The 27,339-nt window shown below is 45.1% G+C and overlaps 1 protein-coding gene across 1 annotated transcript in view; it reads right to left on the reverse strand.

Annotated features, from left to right (window-relative positions):
* Positions 1-3,227: 3,227 nt before the first annotated feature.
* VIT (vitrin) overlaps positions 3,228-27,339 on the reverse strand; it is an 85,173-nt gene continuing 61,061 nt past the window's right edge. Inside the window, exons 11-14 of the mRNA XM_068967113.1 lie at positions 15,445-15,548; positions 9,675-9,901; positions 6,785-7,298; positions 3,228-3,406 (exon numbers count right to left, since the gene is read on the reverse strand). Coding sequence (XP_068823214.1) covers positions 3,228-3,406; positions 6,785-7,298; positions 9,675-9,901; positions 15,445-15,548 — 1,024 coding nt within the window. The remainder of the gene's footprint in view (positions 3,407-6,784; positions 7,299-9,674; positions 9,902-15,444; positions 15,549-27,339) is intronic.

Below are 27,339 nucleotides of genomic sequence, written 5' to 3' on the forward strand. Positions count from 1 at the left end.
ACATTATTTGCTGGAAATTCCTCTTTCAGACTGGAAAATCCTTGACCACAGAAGCATCATCTTCTTTATAAAACCATGCCGGTCCCCCTGAGATTATGCTGGGAAACTTGCTTCATGGAGGTTTTGTCCTGATCGAAGGGATTAAAGAGCCCAGAGAAACAAAAAATATCTGAACCCTGTCAGTTTGTTTGAAATTTTTTAGCAGAGCCTTGTTGCAAAACGTATGACCAAGAAACCTCAAAGACCCTTAACTCCCAAGAGGTGGGCCAGTTGAGTGGAGTTTAGACAGCACTATATCCAGAGAGGCTGCCTGGACACTTCCACTTGTTTTGGTTGATTTGGAGGAGAAAGGGCACAGAAGAAGTTCTCTGCTGAGACCTCGGGATGAATGATTGAGTTAACTTAGGAGACTGGCTCATTTCTGCAGGACCCAGAGTGCTCCACAAAGGCTGGACCAGAGGCCCCGAGTGTGCAGAAGCAGGTGTGTTTGTGGGATGGGCACGGGAGAGGGGGTGGGGTTTTGAGCCCCCAGAAGACAGTCAAGTGAATCAGGAATTTGGAAGACAAGAAATCTGAATTCTGGTTCTGTCGTTTTATATCTGCACAATCCTCTTAAGGCCTGGGTTTCCTTTTTTTTTTTTGTGGCATTGAAGGGTTTGATGTAGATTGTCTCCAAAGTTCTGTTTCTGGTGTTAAGATTTCAATGCTGGCCCAGTGGTGTCAGGCACAGTTTAGGTTGAGTAAAGAGGCTTTTAAATGCAAGTCTTCCATGGCACCCATCACCACCAGGACGCTTGTCTCCACCTGATCTGTGCAAACCCAGACCTGACCCAGCCCCAACCATACCGCAGCCTCCCCACTCCTCTTGGCTGCCAAGAGGCCCCCAGGCCTTCTTGCCTGGTCTTACCTGAAGTCTGGTTCTCTTCCTCCACCTCCTGAGACAAGGCTGCTTTTTCTCTCTCACCCTACATGTCTCAGGCCTGGAGTCAGGACAGGTTTGCTCCCAGCCCCCTTGAATCTGGCTTCAGCCGTCCTGCCTTGTCACTGTGGTCCTCTCCCAACCTCCGGGGCTCCTCTGCCCTCCCTGGGCACATGTGAGCTTGGCTCACTGCTTCTCTCTCCATCTTGACACCGTCACATCTCTCGAGACTTGAATATCCACATGGGCAATTCTAACAACCCTGTGACCTCTGAGGGCCTCAACAACCTCACTTCTGGTGTTCCACACAGTGTATACTCAAGTATGTGATAACATATCAACAATGGACATGTATGAAGAGATTTCATTTATCTTCAAAATTATGATACTTATAGCTAGGGTGACCATATAACTTTATTTTTCAAATTGGTACAGTAAATGAAAGAGAACACCAAAATAATTAAGTTATATCATTTTTGGAAATATTTACTTATTGATGACAAATTGCTTTTCATATTAAAGCCTCTAAAATAATTATATTCCAAAGCTGTTTTCCAAAATAAGACTTTTCTTAAAAAAATTAACTTGTGTACATTGAAGCAACATTGGAAAAAACTTTATATCAATTACCAGCACATTCAAAATAATAGGCAGAATAATCACCCCTAGTACTATGTCCTGTAATTAGTTTCCTAGCTAAATCTGTCACTAGTATCTTAATGAAGAATTTCCTTTTTGAAGCTAGTCGTCATATTTTGAAGTTTTTGAACAAATCTGTTTGCAATTGCTTTTGAAGTAAAATTTATGGTTAATAAATTTGAAATCATTGACACCTTTCTTAGTAGACCACAACATTTTTAATTGCCAATAACCCCTCAGGTATCGAGAGATTGGTAAATTCTACATAAATTCTACTAAATGGATACTATTTTTGATTGAAAATTTCTTACATAAATATTTTGCCCCAAGTATTAATACAGGTACTATCTTTTAGCCTATATTCAGAGTACCATTCTCCAAAATACATTTTTACAGAATATAACTTGTCAAGTAGGGTATAGCTATTTAGAATGCTTCTGAATGCTCCCTATCATGTATGTAATTTCATATCCTAATGAATAAGTCTTCGAAGTAAAAAGTGGGGTTCAATCAAACCCAGGCCAGCTTATTTGAATGGAATTATTAATAGTAGCATCTAGTTAACAAATGAAATATCCAAGATGGATATTAAACTAAATGGGACCCAGAACAGCAGGCATATAAACAGGGACTCTCCCAAGTAACAGCTCTAACACTGACCCTCCAAGGCAGCTCGTAGTTCTCCATCCTGGCAGCACATCCTCAGTATCATCAGAGAGCTCGTCAGACCTGCCGATGATCCGGCTTCCGTCCCAAAGACTCAGCTTTCATAGATTGGGATGGGACCTGGAATGAGCATTTTACTCTAAAACGATTCTAACAAGCAGCTTGGGCTGAGAGCAGCTGTACCAGCCTGATGCACTGCTTCTAAAGCCAGGTCACTAGAAGGGTGGGAGGCTCAAGATGGAGGGCATTTATGTATACATATAGCAGATTCACTTCGTTGTGCAGCAGAAACCAGCACAGCATTGTAAAGCAATCATACTCCAATAAAAACAAGAAGCCAGGTCAGTGTGGTCCTCCAGGGCCATTCCCCAGCTACCCCATAGACTGAAGGAACACAGTGATTCCCATAAGAGAGAAGACGAAGGTAAACCAGGAGTAGCCATGCTGTGCCACACTGTCCCTGCACCCGTGTGGGTGCGCTGTCACCTTGAGCCAGGAGAGGGCACAGGGCAGGTGCTCTGGGGCATGAATAGAGGGGGCCCTGCCACAACCCTGTGACCACTCCCCAGAACACAGAGTGATTGCATGAAATCCTTTCAAACATTTAATTAACCAATTCCTATATTGTCATGACAAAAATGAAACTTGTGGAGAGTTAACAGATTTCTGACTGGAGATAAAGATGTTAAAAATCTCACAAAAGCTCTAGGTAAGCCTGTTGTAAGTGCTTTGTTCTATTCTCAATATTTATTTTAAAAACAATTCTCAAAATATAAAATCCCCAGCATTCCCAAAGCAAGGTATCTTTTTGGCTCATCCTACAAATTAATGATCATCTTTCTAACTCCAAGTATGAAAAACCACCCTGGCAAAGAAAAATAACAAGACATGGTTTGCAAGCCCTGCCTTCCTGGCTGTCCCACGTGTGCCCCATAAAGTGTTGGGGGTCATCCCAGAGCCAGTCGGGAGAGCAGCTTTTGCTGGTGCTCGGCCTGCTCTGAACTCAGTTCCGAGGCTGTGAGTTGAACTCTGTGCAGATGTTCTGAATGACCTTGGGGACCACTTTGTAGAGGTTGTCAAATTCGTCCACGAAGAAGGCGTGGTCCTTGGCAGGGTGAGTGGCGATGATGTCCAGCTCGTCCTGGGCAGCCCACGCCACACCTATGGCATAGGTGATCACGCCTGTGGGGACAAAGGGTGGATGAAGTGAATGTCCCCAAGGAAAAGTGCGGACATCCACCCTTGCCTTCCTGCCACTCTGTTGGCCATTGTGCTTGAACACAACCAAATCCAGAATCAGAAATGTGCCCCAAGCATGAACATGTGCTGCGCGCCAGCAGCAGTGAAATTGATACAGTTGTTCTCTTGCAGGGATTTACCATCATTTGGAGAAAAAAAACAACAAAACAGAAGAATGGAGTCAATCCATGATAAGAATTTCATGAGGAGCAGCAAGGGAATGATATCTGGGACAAGCAAAACTTGGGTGCCCTGCAGATTATACCCCATGCCACACACCTGCTCTGTGTGTAAAGTCACACAAAACTGAGTCTTAACTGCCTCAAAAACCAGTTCAAGATCTTTTAAATGTAAGTGAAACGATGGGTAGTCAAATCCACCTGCCTTCACTAATCAAGACTGTTTTATGTCCTGGATAGTGGCTCATAGCCTCAACAATAAGATGTTTGCTTGAGTTGTTCTCCAGAAACTTGGAGTCAGCTGAGCTGAGACTCAGCTGTGTCTAGTTCAGCTGAGCTGGTTAAGACTGGATAGGACCACTGACCCCCCCAACCTGGCATGCATGAATGCCCACTTAGTGGCCTTTAGAACACAAGCAGAGGCCTGTAGCTTAGTTATGCCTGCGCAGAACAATTCCATATCTTTTCCTCCCCACAACTCAGATGCTGCACTTCTTCGTTTGCTATCCTGCAAAGCCCTGAGCCCCTTGCCTTTGGGGAGGTAGACTTGTGACTGGTTCTTCCGCCTGCCTTGTAGATAAGCCCTCTCTTTGCTGCAAACCTTGGCCAAAAAACAAAACAAAACAAAACCAGTGGAGCTGAATCACTTTTGGCTTGAGGGTGACTTTATAAGCCATAGGCTCCAACTGCGAGGATTTCCAGAGCAGGAAAACTTGCACAAGGACCTGGAGAGCTGGCGACCCAGCATCTGCTCCATCCCACAGAAAAGTAAGTGTTTACAGATATAGGGAGGAGCCAACAGCACTGACTGCTGCAGGGGGATCATTGGAGATGAAAGGGAAAAGTATCCACTGAATTCAGAAGAGACATAAACAAGATGCCATAGCTTGTAGGGAGAAGTGTCCAGGGAGTCAAAGCCAAAGAAACCAAGTGAACTGCTGTGAGTTGAGATTGAAAGAGAAATGAAGATACGAGGCAGTAGGCGTGTGGCTGTAAAGAGGAGGCAGGTGGTAACTGGAGCCAGAACATGGGGTCAAAGGGAATTATTTCCCTCTTTAGGAAGGGAGGGACTGGAGTGTGTCTGGATACAAAGGGGAGTATAGTAGGATTAAAGGGTTTGGGCTGTAACCGTGGACTGAGATGCCTCAGGGAGAAGAGGAATTCAGAGAGCAGGCATCTGTCCTTAGTGGGGCGGCAGACTGCCCGGAGTGTGGTTCTTGCCTGGGGCAGCTAGTGGGCAGGTGCTGACCTATTCCCATGCCCTCTCCAGGCTGACCAGGATGAGATAAGCAAGATGGCCATGAGATAGAGGGCAGAGCCTGGGGAGGGGCTTCTGCCCAGGCTCCATTCCCCCACCTCCCCACCATCCTCAGGGCCGTGGCTTTCTCTAGCATCTTCCGGGTTCCTTTCCTGCTGATGGGAGTGCTGTCCACACCACAGGTGGTTCTGGGCTAAGCTGGTCTCCTATTGTGGCTTATTAAGCTCCCATGTCCTTTCCTCACCTTTCCAGTGTCTTTTCTCTAAGCATTATCTACATTGGGAAAAGTCAGGGTTGGGCTTTAAAAATGCTGCCAAGTGGTCACAGGATTAGACCCACTAAGATCTCCTTTCTATTCAAAGATGGAAGGGCTGCCCTCTCCCACCCCTGGCCCAAGTAAAGACAAGACCAGTATTAGAGGTCTAGCTTTTCACATCCTGCAGTCCAACCTTACTGCAGAGAACTTTCTACTGGCAATTCTGATAGATGGTCCCCTAGCCTTGGCTTGGACACCCTCAGGACACCCAGTGCTCATGGCTTCCATGTCATCTGTTGGTCCTTGTTGTTTAAAGATACCCAGAGCATGATAGCCCTGATGGTGCCTGGGACATCATCCTAGGTCTTCACTTTCTCCTGACCAGTCAGTCAAGGACACCCTCTGGGGGAGGCTCAAGAAGAGGCATTGAGAAAAATGAGTAAGAGGAGCTGAACGCAAGCTGGGGATGGGCGGTCTTGGGCTTGTCATCAAGAGTTGCCCCACCTGGCTCTGCTCACTCACTGCGGAACTTTGGGCAGTTTGCTTCTGAACCATAAACCATCTTCACTCTGCTGACAGCCCAAGGGGCCTTGTGACTGCTGGCACGTGGGCCACCTGCCATCCCACCATTATGAGTGCTCCCTATGGGCTAAATCACTGGGAAGACTGTCTGAACCTGGTGTCTGGCTACTTTTCCAGAAGCCAGAAATACTGGTTCCTGAAAGCTTATTTTTATATCCCTCCTTGTTTCAGAAAGGATTAAAAGCAGCTTTAAAGAATATGGGAAATCCTGCAAACAAACCCAAATTAAATGGAGGCAGAGACTCAGTGCACACACACATATGTGCATACACGTGTGCACACACACACATGAAAACTTCCCCCACAATAGGTAAGTCTTGTTCACTAGTACGTACTACAGGTTTTGGGTTCACTGATGACTCTGTTTACTTTTATTGTCATTACTAGTATTACTGTTACTAGGGGTTTTCTCAGGTTGTTTGTATTTTCCTTGTATTTTATGGCACTTTTCAAAACAAGGATTATATATAGATTTTGTCCAAAAGGCATTACATATGACTGATTTTTTGAACATATGCAAAAAAATGTTTTGCTCATTTTTCACGGTTTTAAACTTTCTGTTGTCCTTTTCCAAATTTCATATGGAAATATCTCTTTAAACATTTTGAATGAAAATTTCTTTGAGGTCTCCCCCCCAAACCTCCAATATCTGGTTAGCAATTGCTTATATAATATTATTATACTTCTGTTTTAAAACATCCATTTTCAAGTTTCTAACACAATTTTGTGGTCTTCAATGGAGATTAGAGTGAGGAGTCAAATTCCTCTTTAATGCATCACGAGTTGATGTGTGCAGCCTCCGAGTGTGGGAAGTAAAGAAGAGGGGTAGTGTCCGCAGGCCTTGATGCTGTGGAAACTACCCTCGTGTCCTTGCCTGACCCTTCTTCACTACCCAGAGGGCCCTGTGGTGTTGAACTACACCCTAATGCCCTAGGGTTGTGAATATTTTATTAGGTACTAGACAAAACCGGTGCCCAGAGAGACAACCCATCAAGACCCAGAGGTTTGTTCAGCCCCAGACTAGTCAGCAAGACCAGCTCACTCACCCTTGTGATGAGCAAGCATGGCCGGTATCCGGATATCGTCATAGGACCTCCCGTCGGTGATGAGAATCATTAGCTTCCTCTTGTTGGGCTTGGACTTCTTGAAGAGCTGTTCCAGGGCATAGTTGATGGCAGCTCCCGTGCTGGTCCCTCCACTCCAGTAGCCCACCCTCTTGATGGCGTTGAGGACGTCAGATTTGGTGCTGTACTCATCGAACCCGAACTCCAGCCGCTGCTCGTAGGTGTACTGCATGGCCCCAATCCGCGTGTCCGTGTCTGAAATCTCAAACTCCCTGCTGAGGTTGGCCACAAACTGGAGGACCGTGCGGAAGTTGCTGGTCCCCACACTGCTGGAGCCGTCGATGACGAAGCCGATGTCCGCCGAGTTTAAGCAGGTCTTGCTGCAGGCCAGTCGGTCGGTGTCACAAACCCGCTTCACCAGGGGCTGCACGGTCTTGTGGAGGCTGAACCAGTTCTGCACGGTGAGTGAGTAGAAGCCATTGGTTCTGCACACAGCCTGGAAGACAGGGGCAGGCCACCTGCCAGGTCAGGGGTCTCACCCTCCAATGGATCACCATGACCAGCCACCTAAGGCCTCTGTCCATCTCGGTTCACCCCTCTGGTTATCTCTGACACATTCCCCCACCCTCAGCCAGGTCTCTGCTTTCATGGAGAACCATCAGTCAAGCAAATCCACAGGGAGAGGGGAATTGCTGGTTTCAGCTTCATATTTATGCCCCTCCAGGCCCCTTGGTTTGTATTGGCAGCTAGTCATAAGGCTGGCATTGGTGGGCACCAACCCACGAGGATTAAAGAAAGCTTTTGTTCTGATTGGGAAAACAAAAGGCACGCAGGAGACAAAGCTTAAGAACTGGTTAGAGAGCAGACCTGCCTGCAGCAAGAAGGGTGTTCCACACCTGTGTCCGGCACCCAACTAGATGTTCTTAACATCATTTCACTACCCACCCCCTGTCCACCTTAACCCTACAGGGTGACATTCTAACGCACTTGTCATGAAGGAACAAACTGAGGGCCAGTTGTGAAGTGACATCCTTGAGGTCACAACTCAAATCTCTCTGCCCTCAGAACCCCAGCTCTGTCCCCTGGATAACCCTGCTTCCAGGCAGATGAATGTTTACTTGTGCCCAAGCATGTTCCAGAAAAAACTCAAGGTGCCTGCAAGTAAACATTGAGCAACCTGATTGGTGTGCTCCTGGAAGTGACCATTTCCCTTGCCACTGCCTCTCCAGAGGTCTCAGAGAGAATCACAGACCTGCTGGCTGTGGATGAAGGTATATAATTAAAACATTATTTGAAAACAAGAAATGACTTAAAATGTCCTGGGAAATGTACTTTAATTGGTTTGTAAAAACCTAATGGGGTTCACAAAACTTTCCATGGCTTAGGCGCCATATGAGATGGGTGTCGAGGCTGAATTGAATTCTAGCCAATGGATGGGGGGCGGGGATCCCCACCAGGCAGTCTGAGTGAGTCACAACAGGAGAGAGCGTGGTGCTGGCATGGGCAGGACACTGGGTGGCTGGAGCTAGGAAGCTGGGTTAAGACCACCCTCCAGAAGACCTCAGGAGTAACAGCGAATGGAGAAGGATTTGGAGCAAGGACCCTGTGGGACTGGGAAAAAGCATCAGATGCATTGTGAAATCTAAACTGGGGAGATCCAGAAGGGAGACAGAAGAGATGTATCAATACTCGCTTGAACCAGGGAGGTGGCACTGGGCATGGGAAAGACGGGGCAGATGTGAGCTACATGACTTGGGAGCTGACAAGTTGCTCTGAGGTAACTCCGGGTATCTGGGACGGCTGTGGGGCCAATGCACAGTCCAGAGGAAGAAGGAATTTGAGTGAGAAAGATGAGGCACTTGGCATGTTGCATGTAGGATTTAAGGTTCTTCAGGCCATTGGGTGGAGACTAATCAGTCAGCTTGAAACAGATGGCTACTGAGAAAGCAGAGCGGGAGACACACAAGTGTGTCACTGCTTGTGAGTGAAAGCTGAAGCTGTGGCCCTGGGAGAGATTCTGGAAGGAGAAAAACTAGTGAGAACAGAGGAGAGAGCCAAGGAAGTCTATGCTTCAGGTACAAGACGGAAAAGAGAAGGGAGCAAGTGAAGTAAGAACCACACTGGGTCCTAGAAGTTGAGAGGGGAATGATGATGAAGTGCAGGATCTGTGCAGGGAGCTGAGCCCCAGTATATCTGGAAACAGGCTGCTAACACTGGGGGGCATCCTCCACCCTGTCCTCCTCCTTTCCTTTTTAAACCCGGGGTCCTATCTTTGGAGAAAGGTTTATGTGGGGTCTACCATATAAAGCATACACAAAGGGAGCCGCACTGGGGGAATGGGCCTAGGTTCCCATCTGTTCTGCCTCCATGTCCTGTTGGGTATCTCTGCAGAACTCAGGGGCAGCTGAGTTTGAAGGCCTGCACTCCCTGATGTGGTTTAGTACCTTTCCTTTTCTTGTCTATCAGATTAGTTGACTTGTGGTACATGTGCACCCATGTGTGTGCTTGTGTGAAGACTTGCTGGGCTACCTAGTTGAGGTCCCTTGGGGCTATGAGAGGCACTCAGGGGAGCCTCTGATGTGAGGCTTTGGGGACCCTGCTCCTCCCAAGGTGCTGATGCCAGACCTCAGTTCACCAGGTGCATGGTGGGTTGTTGGGCATTGCTTTGAGAGGGTAACTCCAGGTTCCAGACTCACTAGTCTCTCACTGGAGGCCCTCCTGACTAGAAATGAGCTTAACATCCATTTGAAAAACACAGGAGACACAGCCCGGATGGTTGCTACAGCTGTGCAAAGTGTAGGGCATTCTTATATTGGGTGGGTTTCCCACTTACATACCTTACATAGAAGGCATACGTTGTTTGCAAACGTACCTTGTTTGCAAAGTTGGGCTCCAGCACGTACTGCTTCTCATTTTCAGAGGCACCTTCAATGGTGATGAAGAAAATGTTGATTCCTGACTCTCTCGCAAACCTTGAGGCCTCCTCCACCTTGTCCGTGGGCCAGCCATCCACCATCACCACGGCCACGTTGGGGGCACCACCTCTGTTTCCATTAAATTTGGAAAAGAAGTTCTTGGTCACAAAGGAGATGGCCCGGCCTGGAAGAAAAAGAAAACTGATGCTTGGAGTGATTATGGAACAGATCAGAGCAGCATAAAGAGGTGCAGAAAAATATCCATTCCCTCCCTTGTTGGCTTGTTTTCTTTTTTTAATCATGTTAACTAGTTTTGGGTGTACAGTTCAGTGGTATTAAGTACATTCACAATGTTATAGAACCTATAGCACTAGCCATTTCCCTCCCCAGCTTCATTTTGAGCTTCAACTTCTAGTTTTCTCTTGTTTTAAAAACGTTTTATACCATTTGCAGCAACATGGATGGACTTAGAAATTATCATACTAAGTGAAGTAAGTCTGACAGAGAAAGACAAATATTCTTTGATAACACTTATGTGGAATCTGAAAATTAATATAAGTGACCCTATATACAAAATAGAAATAGACTCACATAGAAAACAAACACATGGTTAACAAGGAAGAAATGGGGGGGAATAAATTAGGAGTATTCAATTAACAGATGCAAATTACTATACATAAAACAGATAACACCAAAGATTTACTGTAAAACACAGGGAACAATATTCAATATCTTGTAATAACCCATAATGGAAAATAATCTGGAAAAAAAAAAAGAATCACTTTGCTGTACACCTGAACCTAACACAATACTGTAGATAAACAATACTTCAATTTTTAAAATTACATTAAAAATAATAAAAAATTTTGAGACCAGCACACAGGTGAGAAAAGCTTTTCATGGGAACAATAGTGTCCATTCTCTGCCTGGGTGCTGGAGCTGACCTTATTAAGCCCCTGAGCTGTTTCCAAAAGTGTGGGGTAGCCTTCTCCTTGGGATTTGAGGGCTTGCAGTGAGCCCGATGCTCCAGGTGTGGAAGGGTGTATTCTGGATTCAGTGGAATCTTGTGTCATTTCCACTAGAGATACACAGTTCTGGCCTGGAAGGCACCACACCCACTAAGGACTGAGAGATGTGTTCTACCTGGCTGTGCTTTCTACTGGCCATGTGGGCCTGGATAGGTCACTCCAGACTGCTGGGCCTAGGTTTCCATGACAACAGCCTGCCTCAACAGAGAGCAGCAGTTGTGAGGGATGACGTAGCTTCCCAGCATGCCTTTCTCAAGCGTATACTTAATACTTGTTTAGGGCCTCAGGAGATTTTTGGAATCAAGGAGGGTGAGAAACTATACCAGTTTTCTGGGACTTTCCCAGGTTTAGCACTGAAAGTCCCATATGCCCTTGGGAAACTGGGATGACTGATCACCCCAAAGGCAGGGCTCTTAACCTGGCCTCTGTGGACCCTTGGGCACTAGGGGTGAGTATCCACAAATCCCTGGAATTTATACACAGTATTTTGTGTATAAAGCCAAAGCAAAAATAACACCCAGTTGTGGATGTGACTGGTGATAGAAGCAAGGTCCGATGCTGTAAAGAGCAATATTGCATAGGAATCTGGAATGTTAGGTCCATGAATCAAGGCAAATTGGAAGTGGTCAAACAGGAGATGGTAAGAGTGAATGTCGACATTCTAGGAATCAGGAAACTAAAATGGACTGGAATGGGGGAATTTAACTCAGATGACCATTATATCTACTACTGTGGGCAGGAGTACCTTAGAAGAAATGGAGTAGCCATCATAGTCAACAAGAGTCTGAAATGCAGTTCTTGGATGCAATCTCAAAAGCGACAGAATAATCTCTGTTCGTTTCCAAGGCAAACCATTCAATATCATGGTAATCCAAGTCTATGGCCCAACCAGTAATGCTGAAGAAGCTGAAGTTGAATGGTTCTGTGAAGACCTACAGAACCTTTTAGAACTAATACCCCAAAAAGAAGTCCTTTTCATTATAGGGGACTGGAATGCAAAAGTAGGATGTCATGAAACACCTGGAGTAACAGGCAAATTTGGCCTTGAAGTACAGAATGAAGCAGGGCAAAGGCTAATAGAGTTTTGCCAAGAGAACGCACTGGTCATAGCAAACACCCTCTTTCAACAACACAAGAGAAGACTCTACATGTGGACATCACCAGATGGCCAACACTGAAATCAGACTGGTTACATTCTTTGCAGCCAAAGGTGGAGAAACTCCATACAGTCAGCAAAGACAAGACCGGGAGCTGACTGTGGCTCAGATCAGGAACTTCTTATTGCCAAATTCTGACTGAAATTGAAGAAAGTGGGAAAAACCACTACAGCATTCAGGTATGACATAAATCAAATCCCATATGATTATACAGTGGAAGTGAGAAATAGATTTAAGGGACTTGCTCTGATAGACAGAGTGCCTGATGAACTATGGACAGAGGTTCATGACATTGTACAGGAGATAGGGAGCAAGACCATCCCCAAGAAAAAGAAAAGCAGAAAAGCAAAATGGCTGTCTGAGGAGGCCTTACAAATAGCTGTGAAAAGAAGAGAAGCGAAAAGCAAAGGAGAAAAGGAAAGATATAAGCATCTGAAAGCAGAGTTCCAAAGAACAGCAAGAAGAGATAAGAAAGCCTTCCTCAGTGATCAATGCAAAGAAATAGAGGAAAACAACAGAATGGGAAAGACTAGAGATCTCTTCAAGAAAATTAGAGATACCAAGGGAACATTTCATGCAAAGACGGGCTTGATAAAGGACAGAAATGCTATGGACCTAACAGCAGCAGAAGATATTAAGAAGAGGTGGCAACAATACACGGAAGAACTATACAAAAAAGATCTTCACGAGCAAGATAATCACGATGGTGTGATCACTCCCCTAGAGCCAGACATCCTGGAATGTAAAGTCAAGTGGGCCTTAGAAAATATCACTACAAACAAAGCTAGTGGAGGTTATGGAATTCCAGTTGAGCTATTTCAAATCCTGAAAGATGATGCTGTGAAAGTGATGCACTCAATATGCCAGCACATTTAGAAAACTCAGCAGTGGCCACAGGACTGGAAAAGGTTAGTTTTCATTCCAATCCCAAAGAAAGGCAATGCCAAAGAATGCTCAAACTACCGCACAATTGCACTCATCTCACATGCTAGTAAAGTAATGCTCAAAATTCTCTAAGCCAGGCTTCAGCAATACGTGAACTATGAACTTCCAGATGTTCAAGCTGGTTTTAGAAAATGCAGAGGAACCAGAGATCAAATTGCCAACATCTGCTGGATCATGGAAAAAGCAAGAGAGTTCCAGAAAAACATCTATTTCTGCTTTATTGACTATGCCAAAGCCTTTGACTGTGTGGACCACAATAAACTGTGGAAAATTCTGAAAGAGATGGAAATACCATGTCACCTTCCTGCCTCTTGAGAAATCTGTATGCAGGTCAGGAAGCAACAGTTAGAACTGGACATGGAACAACAGACTAGTTCCAAATAGGAGAAGAAGTACGTCAAGGCTGTATATTGTCACCCTGCTTATTTAACTTATATGCAGAGTACATCATGAGAAACGCTGGACTGGAAGAAGCACATGCTGGAATTAAGATTGCCGGGAGAAATATCAATAACCTCAGATATGCAGATGACACCACCCTTATAGCAGAAAGTGAAGAGGAACTAAAAAGCCTCTTGATGAAAGTGAAAGAGGAGAGTGAAAAAGTTGGCTTAAAGCTCAACATTCAGAAAATGAAGATCATGGCATCTGGTCCCATCACTTCATGGGAAATAGATGGGGAAACAGGGGAAATAGATGGGGAAATAGTGGAAACAGTGTCAGGCTTTATTTTTTGGGGCTCCAAAATCACTGCAGATGGTGATTGCAGCCATGAAATTAAAAGACGCTTGCTCCTTGGAAGAAAAGTTATGACCAACCTAGATAGCCCATTGAAAAGCAGAGGTATTACTTTGCCAACAAAGGTCCATTTAGTCAAGGCTATGGTTTTTCCAGTGGTCATGTATGGATGTGGTATTTGGACTGTGAAGAAAGCTGAGCGCCGAAGAATTGATGCTTTTGAGCTGTGGTGTTGGAGAAGACTCTTGAGAGTCCCTTGGACTGCAAGGAGATCCAACCAGTCCATTCTGAAGGACATCAGCCCTGGGATTTCTTTGGAGGGAATGATGCTGAAGCTGAAACTCCAGTACTTTGGCCACCTGATGTGAACAGTTGACTCACTGGAAAAGACTTGATGCTGGGCGGGATCGGGGGCAGGAGGAGAAGGGTCGACCGAGGATGAGATGGCTGGATGGCATCACTGACTTGATGGACATGAGTCTGTGTGAACTCTGGGAGTTGGTGCTGGACAGGGAGGCCTGGCACGTTGGAATTCATGGGGTCACAAAGAGTCGGACATGACTGAGCGACTGAACTGATCTGAACTGAGCTGAAGAAACATATACTAATTTTATTAAGACCCCTCTCTAATCCCATCAAGGACATAGAATGTCTTCTGAAGTTTTAGAGTTTTACTCATGATACCTTACTGGAATTTCAGTGATCTAAATATGAAATTGAAAACAAATCAGACATCAACTCTATCATATTTGTGATGAGGCAATATCCGATTTGGTGTCTTGGATCCGAGTGACTTGAATGGTGTTTATTTAGAATTGTTCGGAGATCTAAGGCTCTTCATTTGCTAGATACTAATCTAACGTACTGGTCGAAATAGATGTATATTGAAGGGGGGGGGAGTAATAAATCAGGTGTACTGTAATTTTGAAGATGCTCCTCCACAGGTAGCTGTATTTCCTGTGCACATTCCATGCCAAGCAACGTGGCTCGCATCTCCATTTCCCTGGATTGTGATGGTGCAGACAGGGTCCCCGCGGAGTGGGCAGTCCTCCCAGTGCCCCAAAGGCAGACTGTAGCCCACCAGGCTCCTCTGTCCATGGAATTCTCCAGGCAAGAATGCTGGAGTGGTTAGCCATTCCTTTCTCCAGGGACTCTTCCTCACCAGATATCACAGGAGACACAGCTGGAAACAAAGACCATGTCTCTGCACAGTTATCACTGTTACAGGAGCTGATTAGAGGAAGATTCCCAAGGAGCACTGTGAAGCTTGCTGAATGGAGCCAGTTACAAATTTTATTTTTAAATTTTATTTATTTATTGATTATTTGGCTGTGCTGAGTCTTCGTTGCTGCATGGGCTATTCTCTAGCGGTGCTCAGGCTCCTCACTGTAGTGGGTTCTCTTGTTGCAGAGCATGGGCTCTAGGCACAGGCTCAGCTGTCCCACAGCATGTGGACTCAACCCATGTCTCCTGCATTGAAAGGCACATTCTCTACCACTGAGGCACCAGGGAAGCCCGAATTTTATTTTTATTAAAAATTTCTTTTTTACAAAACACAAAAATTGTTGACGACTTGTAGACCTGTCATGGTAGTCGTCACAGTAGTCCTGCTTGTCCTAAAGAAAACTGCCATCCCGAGGAAACAGGCCTGCTAAGAACTCTCCAGCATGTGTGCAATAATGATTTTTGCCCCCAGTCCACAGTAATACTTTAGGAAAGATACAGATATTCTGTGAGTCATTTCCTAATGGATTGTTTGGATTTTTCCTTTTTCTATCTAGGATGCTAGCAGACAACCACATAGAAGGAGAACCATAGTAGCGAGATGATCGGATCCAGATTAGACATTAGACATGTACCTGCATTAGACAACCCTCCTCTCTGAGAAATCTTCTCTATGGCTGCCTTCACATCCTGGGAATTCATGTGAGTCTTGAGATTAAACTGGGTAGCAGGATTGTCTCTGAAGATTCAGAACAAGAAGTAAAAATTAGCAGGAAAATTATTACCCTTGGAGCAAAGCAGAAACCAGAGTTGTTTTATATACAAATAGAATGGAAGCTGCTTCAAAACCTTAAGCTGGTGTTATGCAATGCCCCAAAGAACTGTTGGTGAGATGGGAGGACTGGGTCCTAGGCAGGATGTGTAGAAAAAACTGATTCATTTCAGGGCTCATGAGGTGTGGGTTCTGGTTTTGACTGTGCTGTTTCCTAGCTTCGTGACCTTGGGAAGTCATCTGACTTCTCTGGGCCTCAATTTCCTCATCGAGATAAAAATAAAGATCATCACATTCATGTTGCTAAAGAGCAGGACTGTTGTCAAGTGGGATTTTGCAAGTGTCAGGATGTACCCAGGCTGCCCCAGACCCTCCTATCCAGGAAGAGAGTCTCGGCTGATAGCCCCTTCCCCCTCACCCCACCCCGGTACCCAAGCACTGGAACTGCATGTTAACGGTTGTGTCAAGGAGAACCCATGGTTTTGTCTTTCTCATTCTGCGACTCCTGTGACTCAGTGAGAGTATTCAAATCTTACATGGAAGGTCAACATCTATTTTACTAAAGCCTGAAAAAGGTTAGCTGGAGAGGAGTTAGAGTGAATTCAGTGGAGAAACAGAAGGAGAGCCCTTCTCTAGAAAGGAGTCTTTTTCCTTAGGTAACAGGCTTGGGAGCAGCTGAGCAGGGAGGGAGTGTGGAATCTTTCATGATCATGCAGACTATGTGCCGGCAGGGACGAGGCCTCTGTGGGTTGGATGTGTGTGGTCACACCCAGGATGAAGTGGGGATGCATGGTGAAATCACATCTCCCGAAGCACTGGCAGTCAGTCACTGGCAAGACCTCACGCAGGTGCAACCTTGAAGGTCACACGGGGCCCTGAACTCCACATCCCACATCCCCTTCTGCAGTCCTTCTTCTGACTCATCAACTCGTCCCCACAGTATGCATTCTTGATACCCTTGGATAATGTCCTCATCAAATACCAGGTCCTGCCAGATCAACCTCTCAAATATCTCTTGTGACTCTCACATCCTTTCACTACCCCGCCCACTCAAGTCTGGACTTCGATCTTCTTTTTCCTGAACTATTCCTACAGCCTCTTACCTGGTCTTCCTCTGCCACAGTGGACTGTCCAGAGGATGTCTCACCCCACAGGTGCTAAGAGCCTGTCAGAGGTGGATTAACCTGCGTGCTAATGATACCTCTTCATATTTGTAATATTGGGTTCTTTTTCCAGAAAGAATCCCAAACTATCTAAGCTTCAGAGTCCCCAAAGCCTGGATCTACCCTTGGTAACCAAAGAATATGAACTTTTCAGGGGCTGGAAAAAAAAATAAATCAAAACAACAACAAAGTATTATTAGATACAAAACAGAAAATTGCAAAATTGATATTGACAATAATAACTATGTATTTGTCTACCAAACATAATGTTCTAGATACCCCATTAACTATAAAAATTTTAACTCATAGAACTCTAATTACATTCAAAAATGATTGGGGGACTAGATTTTTCTCATTTTGAAAGATTTCCTGAGTGTGTCTGACAATTGTGAAGAAATCATAGCTGACCATAAATTGTGTTGCTCATAGACAAATAATTTCAAAAGCAAAAATATAGATTTTTCTTAAGTTTTTACAGAAAAAAGATTAAATGTGGAAGCTAGTCATGTAGTCATATCTATACTGATCCCCCAGAACCCTGTTCATAAGGCTGAATGTTGATAATTTTGTAGAGTGATTGATCACCCATTTCCCATACTACGTCTACTGTCAAGCCTTGTTATCTACAGGCGTTATGTTCTATAAAGTTGTTGCAAACATCACATTAGCAGGTCTCTGAGCCATTGTTCCTAGGGAAAATAGGGGGTTGGATTCCTGTGGTCCTCTGGTCATATTTTCATCAATAGGTCAGGATATAAACTTGTTTTATGTATGTTTCTGTTTCAAGGTACCCAATTTAATATATGTTTCTTACAATAATTAATTATATGCACATTTTCTGTATCATGAAACACTAGCTGAAAGGGTTTAATGTTTTAAACCTGACCCTGGGTCTTGCTGTGTAGATTTGTTTTAGCTCTCAGCTTCATAATGGCTATCCACCGTACTTAAAAAAGTAGTCATCATTTCATGAATTCATAAGTTCAGCCACTTTTCCATTAGTTATTTTAGCAGTTTCTGGAGCAGATTCACATACAGGTACATGAATTTCCTTTTTTTTTTTTTTTGCTGAATATATTGGATCATCAACTCATTAACATTGAACTCATGACCAACAACATAGGTTGCCTGAAGGAAATTTATCTAACACTTGCGGTTTCTCCTTAAGCACGTCACAGCCTTCTTGTGCTTAGAACACTGGATAGCACTTCAGTGCTACACTTGGGGCCATTAAAATTGTGAAATCATCAATGAATAGCTGGAAAATGTGCTGCTAAGTAGACTGTGAAAAGGACACTTGTTTACAGCATGAATTGAAACAAGGCAGAGCATTGCCTTGTTTGACCTCAGCTGGGGATGTTGTATGTCTCCTTCCTTCTCAGTGCACATCCACAAATGACTGTGAAAGTACCAGGAGTATAGATTTTGGAGATACAGGTACATTTTAGCAAGTAGGTGAATTTGCAAATATGGAACACACAAATCATGAAGGTTGACTATAACCTATTTGAGAACAAGCGCTATGTTCCAATATTTCCTCTCCCTGGTGCTTAGCATACAGGGAGTAATAGAGAATTATGGAAAGGAGGGAAGGAGGGAGGAATCTCAAATGTCCTTTCCTCTCTTAGACCATCCTGGGTAGAAGTGAACACCCGCCTCTGAACCCCACACTCATCACTCTCTCCCCCTGTTACATCATGGAGGTAGATGAATCTATCTTCAAAAGCAGACAGATGAGCTATTCATATACCCAATGAATAGATGCTTTTCATTTTATTTAATGTTGTTTCTGTTAAAAATATCACCTCCCTCACTAGCTGGTAAAGTCCCAAAGAACAGAATCTCTATCACGGTTATTTATTTATTTTTAATGAATTGAAAGGTTGGATCAGAGGACTGCTGAAACTCTTTCCAATTGCTAAAATTACCATTAGGAGCAAAACCACAGAGCTCATCAAGGGACTAACAGGAAAATGCAATCAAACCACTTAGATGAATTTTACATTAGTATGCCCTGCAAATGGCATAGTGCTTAGAGTGTGGTAAACACTCAATAAATCTTTGTTAAAATGTAATGTAATTAAATTATAGTAATGAATGATAAGTCTCTGACCTGCAGACTCTGACCACTCTCAGTATCAGAGTGCATGGGTGTATATGTACTTTTTTGGGACTGGTGGCCCTACACCTTTACCTGGTTCCTTTTTCAGAGCTGAAGATTATTTAAAAAGTTCAAATAAATATGCCACTATATTTTTATGTAAGCAATATTTTAATTTGTAATTTTGTTAGAAGATCTCATCAAGGGAAAACACAATTTTTTCCCTCAGTGGGTATTAAGGATTTCCTTTGAAAGTAAGAGAAGAAAATAAACAAAGAGGTTTATAGAGCAAGAAGAAAACATCAAATTGTTTTATGTTTGAAAGGGGAGTTAAGACTAATAAAGAGAAATGACAGGGAGCCAGCATTTGACTGTTCATAGAAAGGACTAATTCATGCAATAGGGAAGGACTATCTTGCAAGTGTGTGAGGAGAATGAATGCCTATTGGGGAGCTCTGGATTTTAGAGGACTTCTGAGGCCCTTTCAGTCCTAAGGTTCCCGTTAGGTTCAAGTCCTAGTCTACTGATTCACCCCAGTCACATGGAGTGAGCCTCTCAAATGAATTTTGATGCAGTAGAAACACATTTGCTAATCATATTCCCTTTAGAAAGAACCTTTCAAAACTGTTTCCTCCAAGGCATCATTACTTTAAGGTTACAATAGAATAACCTGATTATCTTTCAGTTCAATTGCTCAGTCATATCTGACTCCTTGCAACCCCATGGACTGCAGAATGCCAGGCTTCCCTGTCTGTCACCAACTCCCAGAGCTTGCTCAAACTCATGTCCATTGAGTCAGGGATGCCATCCAGCTATCTCATCCTCTGTCGTCCCCTTCTGCCTTCAATCTTTCCCAGCATCAGGGTCTTTTCTAATGAGTCAGTTCTAATGGCCGCATCAGGTGGCCAAAGTATTGGAGCTTCAGCATCAGTCCTGCCAATGAATATTCAGGACTGATTTCCTTTAGGATGGACTGGTTTGATTTCCTTGCAGTCCAAGGGACTCTCAAGAGTCTTCTTCAATACCACAGTTCAAAAGCATCAATTCTTCAGCGCTCAGCTTTCTTTATGGTCCGTCTTTCACATCCATATATGACTACTGGAAAAACCATAGCTTTGACTAGATGGACCTTTGTCAGCAAAGTAATGTCTCTGCTTTTTAATATGCTGTCTAGGTTGGTTATAACTTTTCTTCCAAGGAGCAAACGTCTTTTAATTTCATAGTTGCAGTCACCATCTACAGTGATTTTGGAGCCCCCCAAAATAAAGTCTCTTACTGTTTCCATTGTTTCCCCATCTGTTTGCCAATGAAGTGATGGGACTGGATGCCATGATCTTTGTTCTCTGAATGTTGAGTTTTAAGCCAGCTTTTCACTCTCCTCTTTCACTTTCATCATGAGGCTCTTTAGTTCCTCTTCACTTTCTGCGATAAGGATGGTGTCATCTTCATATCTGAGGTTATTGATATTTCTCCTAGCAATGTTGATTTCAGGTTGTGCTTCATCCAACCTGGCATTTCACATGATGTACTCTGCATATAAGTTAAATAAGTAGGGTGACAATATATAGCCTTGACATACTCCTTTCCCAATTTGGAATCAGTCTGTTGTTCAATGTCCAGTTCTAAATGTTGCTTCTTGACCGGCATACAGATTTCTCAGGAGGCAGGTAAGGTGGTCTGGTATTCCCATCTCTTTAAGATTTTTGACAGTTGATTGTGATCCACACAGTCAAAGGCTTTAGTGTAGTCAATGAAGCAGAAGTAGATGTTTTCCTGGAATTCTCTTGCTTTTACGATGATCCAACAGATGTTGGCAATTTGATTTCTGGTTCCTCTGCCTTTTCTAAATCCAGCTTGAACATCTAGAATTTCTCAGTTCACATACTGTTGGAGTCATTCTATTGACTATCCTTAGCCTTTTAATTTTTGTAATGCTAAAGTGTGATGACTTATGGAGTTAGTCACTGAGTTGAACCATGCCTGTGAACTCAGGAGGATGTTCTGGGGTAACCCTGGTTGCCTAAGGTGGCAGCAGGTTGGGTGATGGACTTGTCCCTTGAGGGCATTACTCAGCTCAGAGTGAAATGATTCTGTCCCTCCCCTTAAAGGACTGAGCAGCTATGGTCAGTGCAGGGGCCCAGGCCAACCTGCTGAGGGACTTAGCACAACTGGCCCCTTTTGAAAGGACACGGGCCTTTCTCACATTTCCTAGGATCAGAGATTTGGAGCAGAGTCTTATAATCAAATTTTGTGTTTAGAGGAGTATTTTGTGTGTGTTTGTGTAATTAGCAACAATAATTCCACCCACCACCCAAAAAATACAAAGTTAACCTGCAAGCATCTTCCTGCTGGAGGAAATATGGGCATGTACTCTGCTGATCTGAGGATTATTCTGGAGCCAGAGGGCTCTCCAGCTTGCTGCCTGTTATGCTGCGGGGCTTGATAAGTGCCGGGACATAGAATGTCTTAACAACAGTCTTTGGTGCTTCCCAAACTCAGTTGTGCATCTGGTCACCTGGGGTTTTTTAAAAATATAGATTCTGTAGATTGGATGTGAAGTCTGAGGTTCTGCCTTTCTTATAGCCTCATGAGAGGCTATGTCTCATACACATGACACTGTGTATCATGTTTGAATGGCAGTGTCTTCAAAGGGGGAGAATGGCTTTGAGATGATTCAAGCACATTACATTTATTGTGTACTTGATTTCTAATCTGATGCCACCGCTGATCTGACGGGAAGTACTGGTCCATGGCCCAGAGGTTGGGGACCTCTGTCTTAGAGAATGTTGTAAGAATCAAGAACATAAGCAGTGGGGCTGCCAGTGATATGGGGAAGGGGGGACAATAAATAAATCTGCAGAAGGTGTGAGAAAGGCAGAGAGGAAGGAGAATGGGGCTCCTGGAGCCCTAGGCTGGTGACCTGGGGGGAGACGGGAGATGGGAGGGTCCCGGGGCACAGGGGTCACCAGATAGCAGCACACCCCAGTTTTTGGGCATTGGGATTTTTAAATGTTCCCCAAGTAGTTCTCATGTGCACAAGAGTGGCCATCTGCTTCTCTAGCAGAATGGTCCAAGGATCTAGGGAGAATAATCTCAGCATGGCGTGGATGGGGGCCCCCCAGAGAAGCCCTGGCGATGTGCAATGTAGGGTCAAGGAGAACCCATCCAAGTAGAAAGGGCAGGAGACGAGGGCAGGCTTTGTTTCTGCTGTCCCCCTGGGAGAACTGTGTGGTGGGAACAGAAAAGCATCAGATCCTTGTGTAAACTATTCCCAGCTCACTCAGCCTAGAGTCTGTGTCCCTGAGGCGTGTGGCTCAGGGGTTCACCTGCCTTGAAAGAAGAGGGGCCGAGAGGTCTTTGCAAGTGCCCCTAGGCCCTGGAGAACCCTTCCAGGGAGACAGGCAGCTGTTCTGGGTCCTGTCACTTCCTCTACAGGCAGTGTAGACGGAGGGCTTGAGGAGTGGATGGGGCAGGGGTTGGAGAGACCCGAGCTCTGCCAGGTGCCGCCCTCTTTCCAGGGAAGCCAAGCTGTCCCTTCCCCTCCCTGGGGGTTAGTGATTCTCACCTTGGCTACAGATTAACATACTAGCTTCTGGGTATTTGCCAAATTCTGGGTTAATAGGTCTGGGATAGCACCCAGGCATCAGCATTTCTAAAAGTCCCCCAGGTGACCGCAACCTGATGTCGGGACCAGGCAGCCCCTTCCTGCTCTGGGGTCCTGTGGTGCCAAGCACCTCCCAGGCCCCCTCCTGTGGGGGCTTGTGCCCCAAACCCTCTCACTCTTTCGCGTGCTGCAGACTCAAGAAAACGTGACAGAAGGGTCCTCCTTGCTAGGTGTAGCAGTTGCCAATTTCTGTTGCAAACTTAGTGGCCGAACCAACACACTTATCAGTTTACAGCTCTGGAGGTCAGCAGCCCGTGGGGGCTCTCCCCAGCAGAGCCACACTCCCTGTCAAAGGCTCTCAGAGACCATCATTGCCTGGTCTTTTCCAGCACATGTTTCTTGGTTTCCCTTTCCTCCACCTTCAGAGCCAGCCATCACATCTTCCTGAGCCGCTTCCATAGTTACATCTCCCTCAACGGATAATAGCTGGGAAGGGTTCTCTGCTTTTAAGCACTCCAGTGATTAGACTGAGACACCTGGGCATCCAGGACAGTCTCCTGACTCAGGGTCCTTGACTTTAATCACAGCTCCAGGCCCCTCTGGCTCTGATGGAATATCTTGGTGGGGGCTCCGTGCTGGACCTAGTAAGTATAACATCGAGTTTTGAACACGCAGCAGCCATCTGCTCAGTCGGTCTTGTTTATGAGGCTCATTCTGTTTACATTTCTGTTTCCCTCTCAAGTTGCATGAAAAAAGGGCCAAAATGTTTCTTATAATAGGGATTTCTGCTTCTGATACATTGCTGGAAATGATAGGTCTCCTTATGAAGCCAGTTTTTGCAGTTTCATGGGAAACTAGTGAATTGATTCCACACAGCCAGGAAGGTTGTTGCCTCAGTAAGTTATCACAGCTGTGGATTCCAGGGAGTCAGACATGGGCAGCTTCGCAGCCATTATTCCACCCATTGCACCACACCCAACACCTGGTTTCTTCCCCCAAGTCTGGTTGCCCCACACTGGATGGCTCACTTGGTCCACGGTAGCCTCTGAGCATCCTTCCTGCTTTGGGGGGCAGGAAGGGAGGCTCAACTGAATGTGACTGAGGGTGTTCAGTCTGGGCTGAGTTGGGTGGGGTGAGAAGTAAAGTAAGGAAATGCAGCCCAACTTTGAGCTAAAACACAGGACACCTGTCAGAGAACCATGAGCAAAGAAAAGGATTTCATTTTGAAATGAAGAACAACCAATATTTTGCTCTATTCTATAGCTTGTTTTCCAGTGTTGGTACCCTTGGATAGATTACAAAGTTCAGAAGAACATGTACAATTCTGTTCCATTTGTACTGAAACTGGGGATGAAGACAACATTATATTGAAGGTCCAGAGGGTATTCAGTACCCGTGGATCCAGGCAGCAGCTAAAATGTAACCTGCTTGGCTTCACTGTTCTGTTTGCTACAGTTCACCGAATAGCTACTTGTCTGGCCATTCTTTCATCTAGCCTCTTAGTGTTCACATTGGTCTTAAGCGCAACCACAAGCCTGTTGGCTGCTTAATTCTAAAATGAGACCACGTGTGCAAAATGAGGGCTTGGTCCTTGGCCTTTTCTTCAACAGGGTCTCAGTCCTCAGTCTGGTGGAAAACTTCAATAATCAGGAGTTTTCTTGGCAGAGAAGCAAAATTTTTGAAGTCAATTTGGTTTCACATTTTAGAGATTAACCCAAGATTTAATATCTATCCTCTCCCTAGTGGTCAAGCATTAGCTGTGCATTCTTAGGGAAGTCACTCAGCCTCTCTGGGTCTGTATCAGATGTGGACTCTCTTACTGGAGGTGCCTGATGACTGTGGAAGGAACGCTGTGGTTGCTGAAATGTTAACCCAGTCTTGGGTTCCAAGCCTCTGCGCGTGCAGAGAGAGGATGTGGGAGACGGAGAAGGTTGGCACCACCTGGGTTGAAGAGCTCCCCCTGGCCTGGACCAGAAGTAGGAGCCCAGCCAGTGAAAGGAGAAGTTACAGAAAGGGGCAGAAGCCACGGGCCTGGCAGGGGATGATGCTGGGCCACTGGGGGGAAGGACAGAGAGGACAAGCGGAGAGCAAAGGGGATGCAGGGAAGGAGGAGGGAGGGGCCAGGGACCCGCCAATCCCGTGACATCACTCTCCTTCCACCTGCCTGCCTGGGTTGGTTTCTGTTTCTTGTACCGGAAGTATCTCTGTGTCGGATGCTTAGGGACCAGCAGGCGGAACAAGCTCTGCATTTTGTCCATCAGGCCATTGTTCTGGTTCTCATATTTTTATTTCTTATTTGCCTTCTGTTTCCTGTTCATTGTATGAGGCTTCTAAATCCCAAATTCAAAAGTCTAAGTTCTGCCTCAGCTCTAGGAGAGCCAAGCAAAAGAATGTTCTGGGGGAATCTTTCACGTGGACCCAGGGCAGTGCTGATGGGGGTGAGAGGCCCGAGAGGAGGAATAGGGAGCTCCGATTCCTCCCACCTCTGCCAGCTCCTTCCCAGCCTACGCCTCGCCTTGGGAGCTTGTTCCTGGCGAGGTGGGGATTTCTTTTAGAGCCTGTTTCCTTACTGTAACATGAGGAAGTGGAAGCATGAGCTTTCTAAGGCCCCCACTGTGCTGCGATTCTGAGAGAAGGGGGCTGATCCCCAGTGGCGGGTCGTGACGTGAGTACTAGAATCTAGTGAGAACCCAATGGGCCAGAAAGGGGACCAGTTTCCCAGCCAGCCAAACACTGGTGAGGCCTCTTCCAGAAACACTGGCTTCAGATCTGCGTTGACCGCTGCCCTCACCATTCCCTGCTCCACACCCTCCCCCTCTGCACACTAAGACCATTTGCTGGAGAAAGAATGGACGGGAGAGCTGGGGCAGATATAAGAGCATTTTCAGCTTTTACTTCTGGGTGCGTGGATTTCCCCTTCAGCCTCACCACACCCTCCTAATGCTTTTCTCCAACTGATTTTGTTCCCTCGACGGACGTATAACCTCTGTGCCGCCATTGTTTCCTTGCTCATCACTCACCCACCTATTCAGAACCCGAGACTGGAAGGGAGACGAAGCGCTTCCAGTGGGTTCGCCCAACGTTCATTGATTGGCTGTATTCTTAGTACAGAGCCAGTCACTGAATTATGAACATCTGGGCTGGCAGAGCCCTAATAAATCAGCCGCTCCGCCTGCCTCGGACCTCACCGATGGCAGCTCTTACACGGAGAGGCTAAGTGACTTGCCTAAGGTCACCCAGTGGAGCAAAGGCTAGAATTCAAGATGTCCTGTCACCGGTTCCTTGTGCTTTCCACCCCCCTCTAAGGCTGAAGATGATCGACTGGCTTGTGTGAGCAGAAAGTGAAGGAAAATAGACACGTTTCCCTTAAGGGCTTTAAGTTAATAAGGACCTGGGATGGGAAAAAAGGACAAACAGCAAAGGTATTTTTAGAAAGTGACATTGGAAAGCATGGAGGTAGACTCTTCCCTGTAAATGGTGATGACGTTAAGAACACAGTGGGAGAAAATGTTATTTTGAGAGGAAGAAGCCTTTACTGAATTGTTTTTCCTACCCTGCTACATTTATTCTTTAATCCGTGTTCCCATCAGCACACCAAACAGTCTGCCTGCCATTTTTCTTTCCCTTGACATATTTATCACCTTATTTTCATATTATCCTATAAACTCTGGTATACACAGCTTTTAAAGCAGCTATTTTTTAATGCAAGATGACACACCAAGCTTTAAATCCCTCAATAAACTGACCAGGGACATCTGCACTAAAACACTTACATTTCCTCCCCAGAGAAGCCTGCTATTCATTTGCTATCTTTAAAAAGAAAAACAGGAATGAAAACAGGTTGGCGTGTTGAAATACAAGAAAACAATGGCCCAAACCACGTTATTTTCCTCCTTCAAGATAAAAGGCTCCAGAACATCTGACACTGAGAATTAACATTTGTAGCAAGTGTTTATTTTTATATATTTGACTCAGATTGTACGCAAGTGCCACTTAACTCAGCGATTTTTCTTCACTGAAATAGAAGGTGGTGCTATATATGTTATTGGAATTTAATTCTAAAAGTACAAATGTTATAGGCCCTTGTGAAAGCAAAGCATTCTTATTCCTTTGGAGATCTCAGAACTAAATGTCCTAATGTCTTTGACATAACAACGTTGGTTAAAATGCTGCTCTAAATGTTTGAAGGGTCTGGAGACATCCTGGCTATTGTCAGGTTTTTTTTTTTTTTTTAACTTGTCACGAAGCACAAATAAGCTGTGACTGCTGCTTCTGAGCAAGAGGTACCAAGGCCTAAGTTAGTTTCCAAGGCCAAGGCTGAGCTACAGATCTGGGGGATGAAGGGGGAAGGTTGTATCCAAGATCCTTTGTGAAAAGTGAGACAGTTATCCTACCCTTACTGGTTCTTGATCAAAAGGCCACCTATTATTTGAGATTTGAGCTTGTTTGCTCTTTTGATTACTTATTTCCAGTTGATATCTGTAAATCTGCTTTAAAGAGAAATCTATTGCATGTGAAATAAGATTGATTTATTATCCACAATAAGAGAAAAGTTGAGGGTGGACATCAGTATGAGCCCTCAATTTCTATCCTATGTAGAACAGTAGAATGAATTGGAGATAGTCAGCTAGGTGACTCCTGAGGGCCATCACCACCACCCCCCCCCCCACCTCCTGCAGTGCTCCCCATTGCCAGGTGAGCTTTCCCCCCACCAGTGCAGAGGCCTCAGGTTATCGGGAGAAAGGAGAAAGTTCAACCCAGAGGACCATGATTTCTGGTCATCTCACCTATAAGTGAGACCTCTGCTACAGAGTTTTTGGTCTTCCCAGCTAGTGATAAAGAACCCACTTGCCAATGAAGGAGATACAAGAGACCTGGATTCAATCTCTG

The sequence above is a fragment of the Capricornis sumatraensis genome, chromosome 1, assembly GCF_032405125.1.
Source record: "Capricornis sumatraensis isolate serow.1 chromosome 1, serow.2, whole genome shotgun sequence".
In the NCBI taxonomy this organism is placed as follows: domain Eukaryota; kingdom Metazoa; phylum Chordata; class Mammalia; order Artiodactyla; family Bovidae; genus Capricornis; species Capricornis sumatraensis.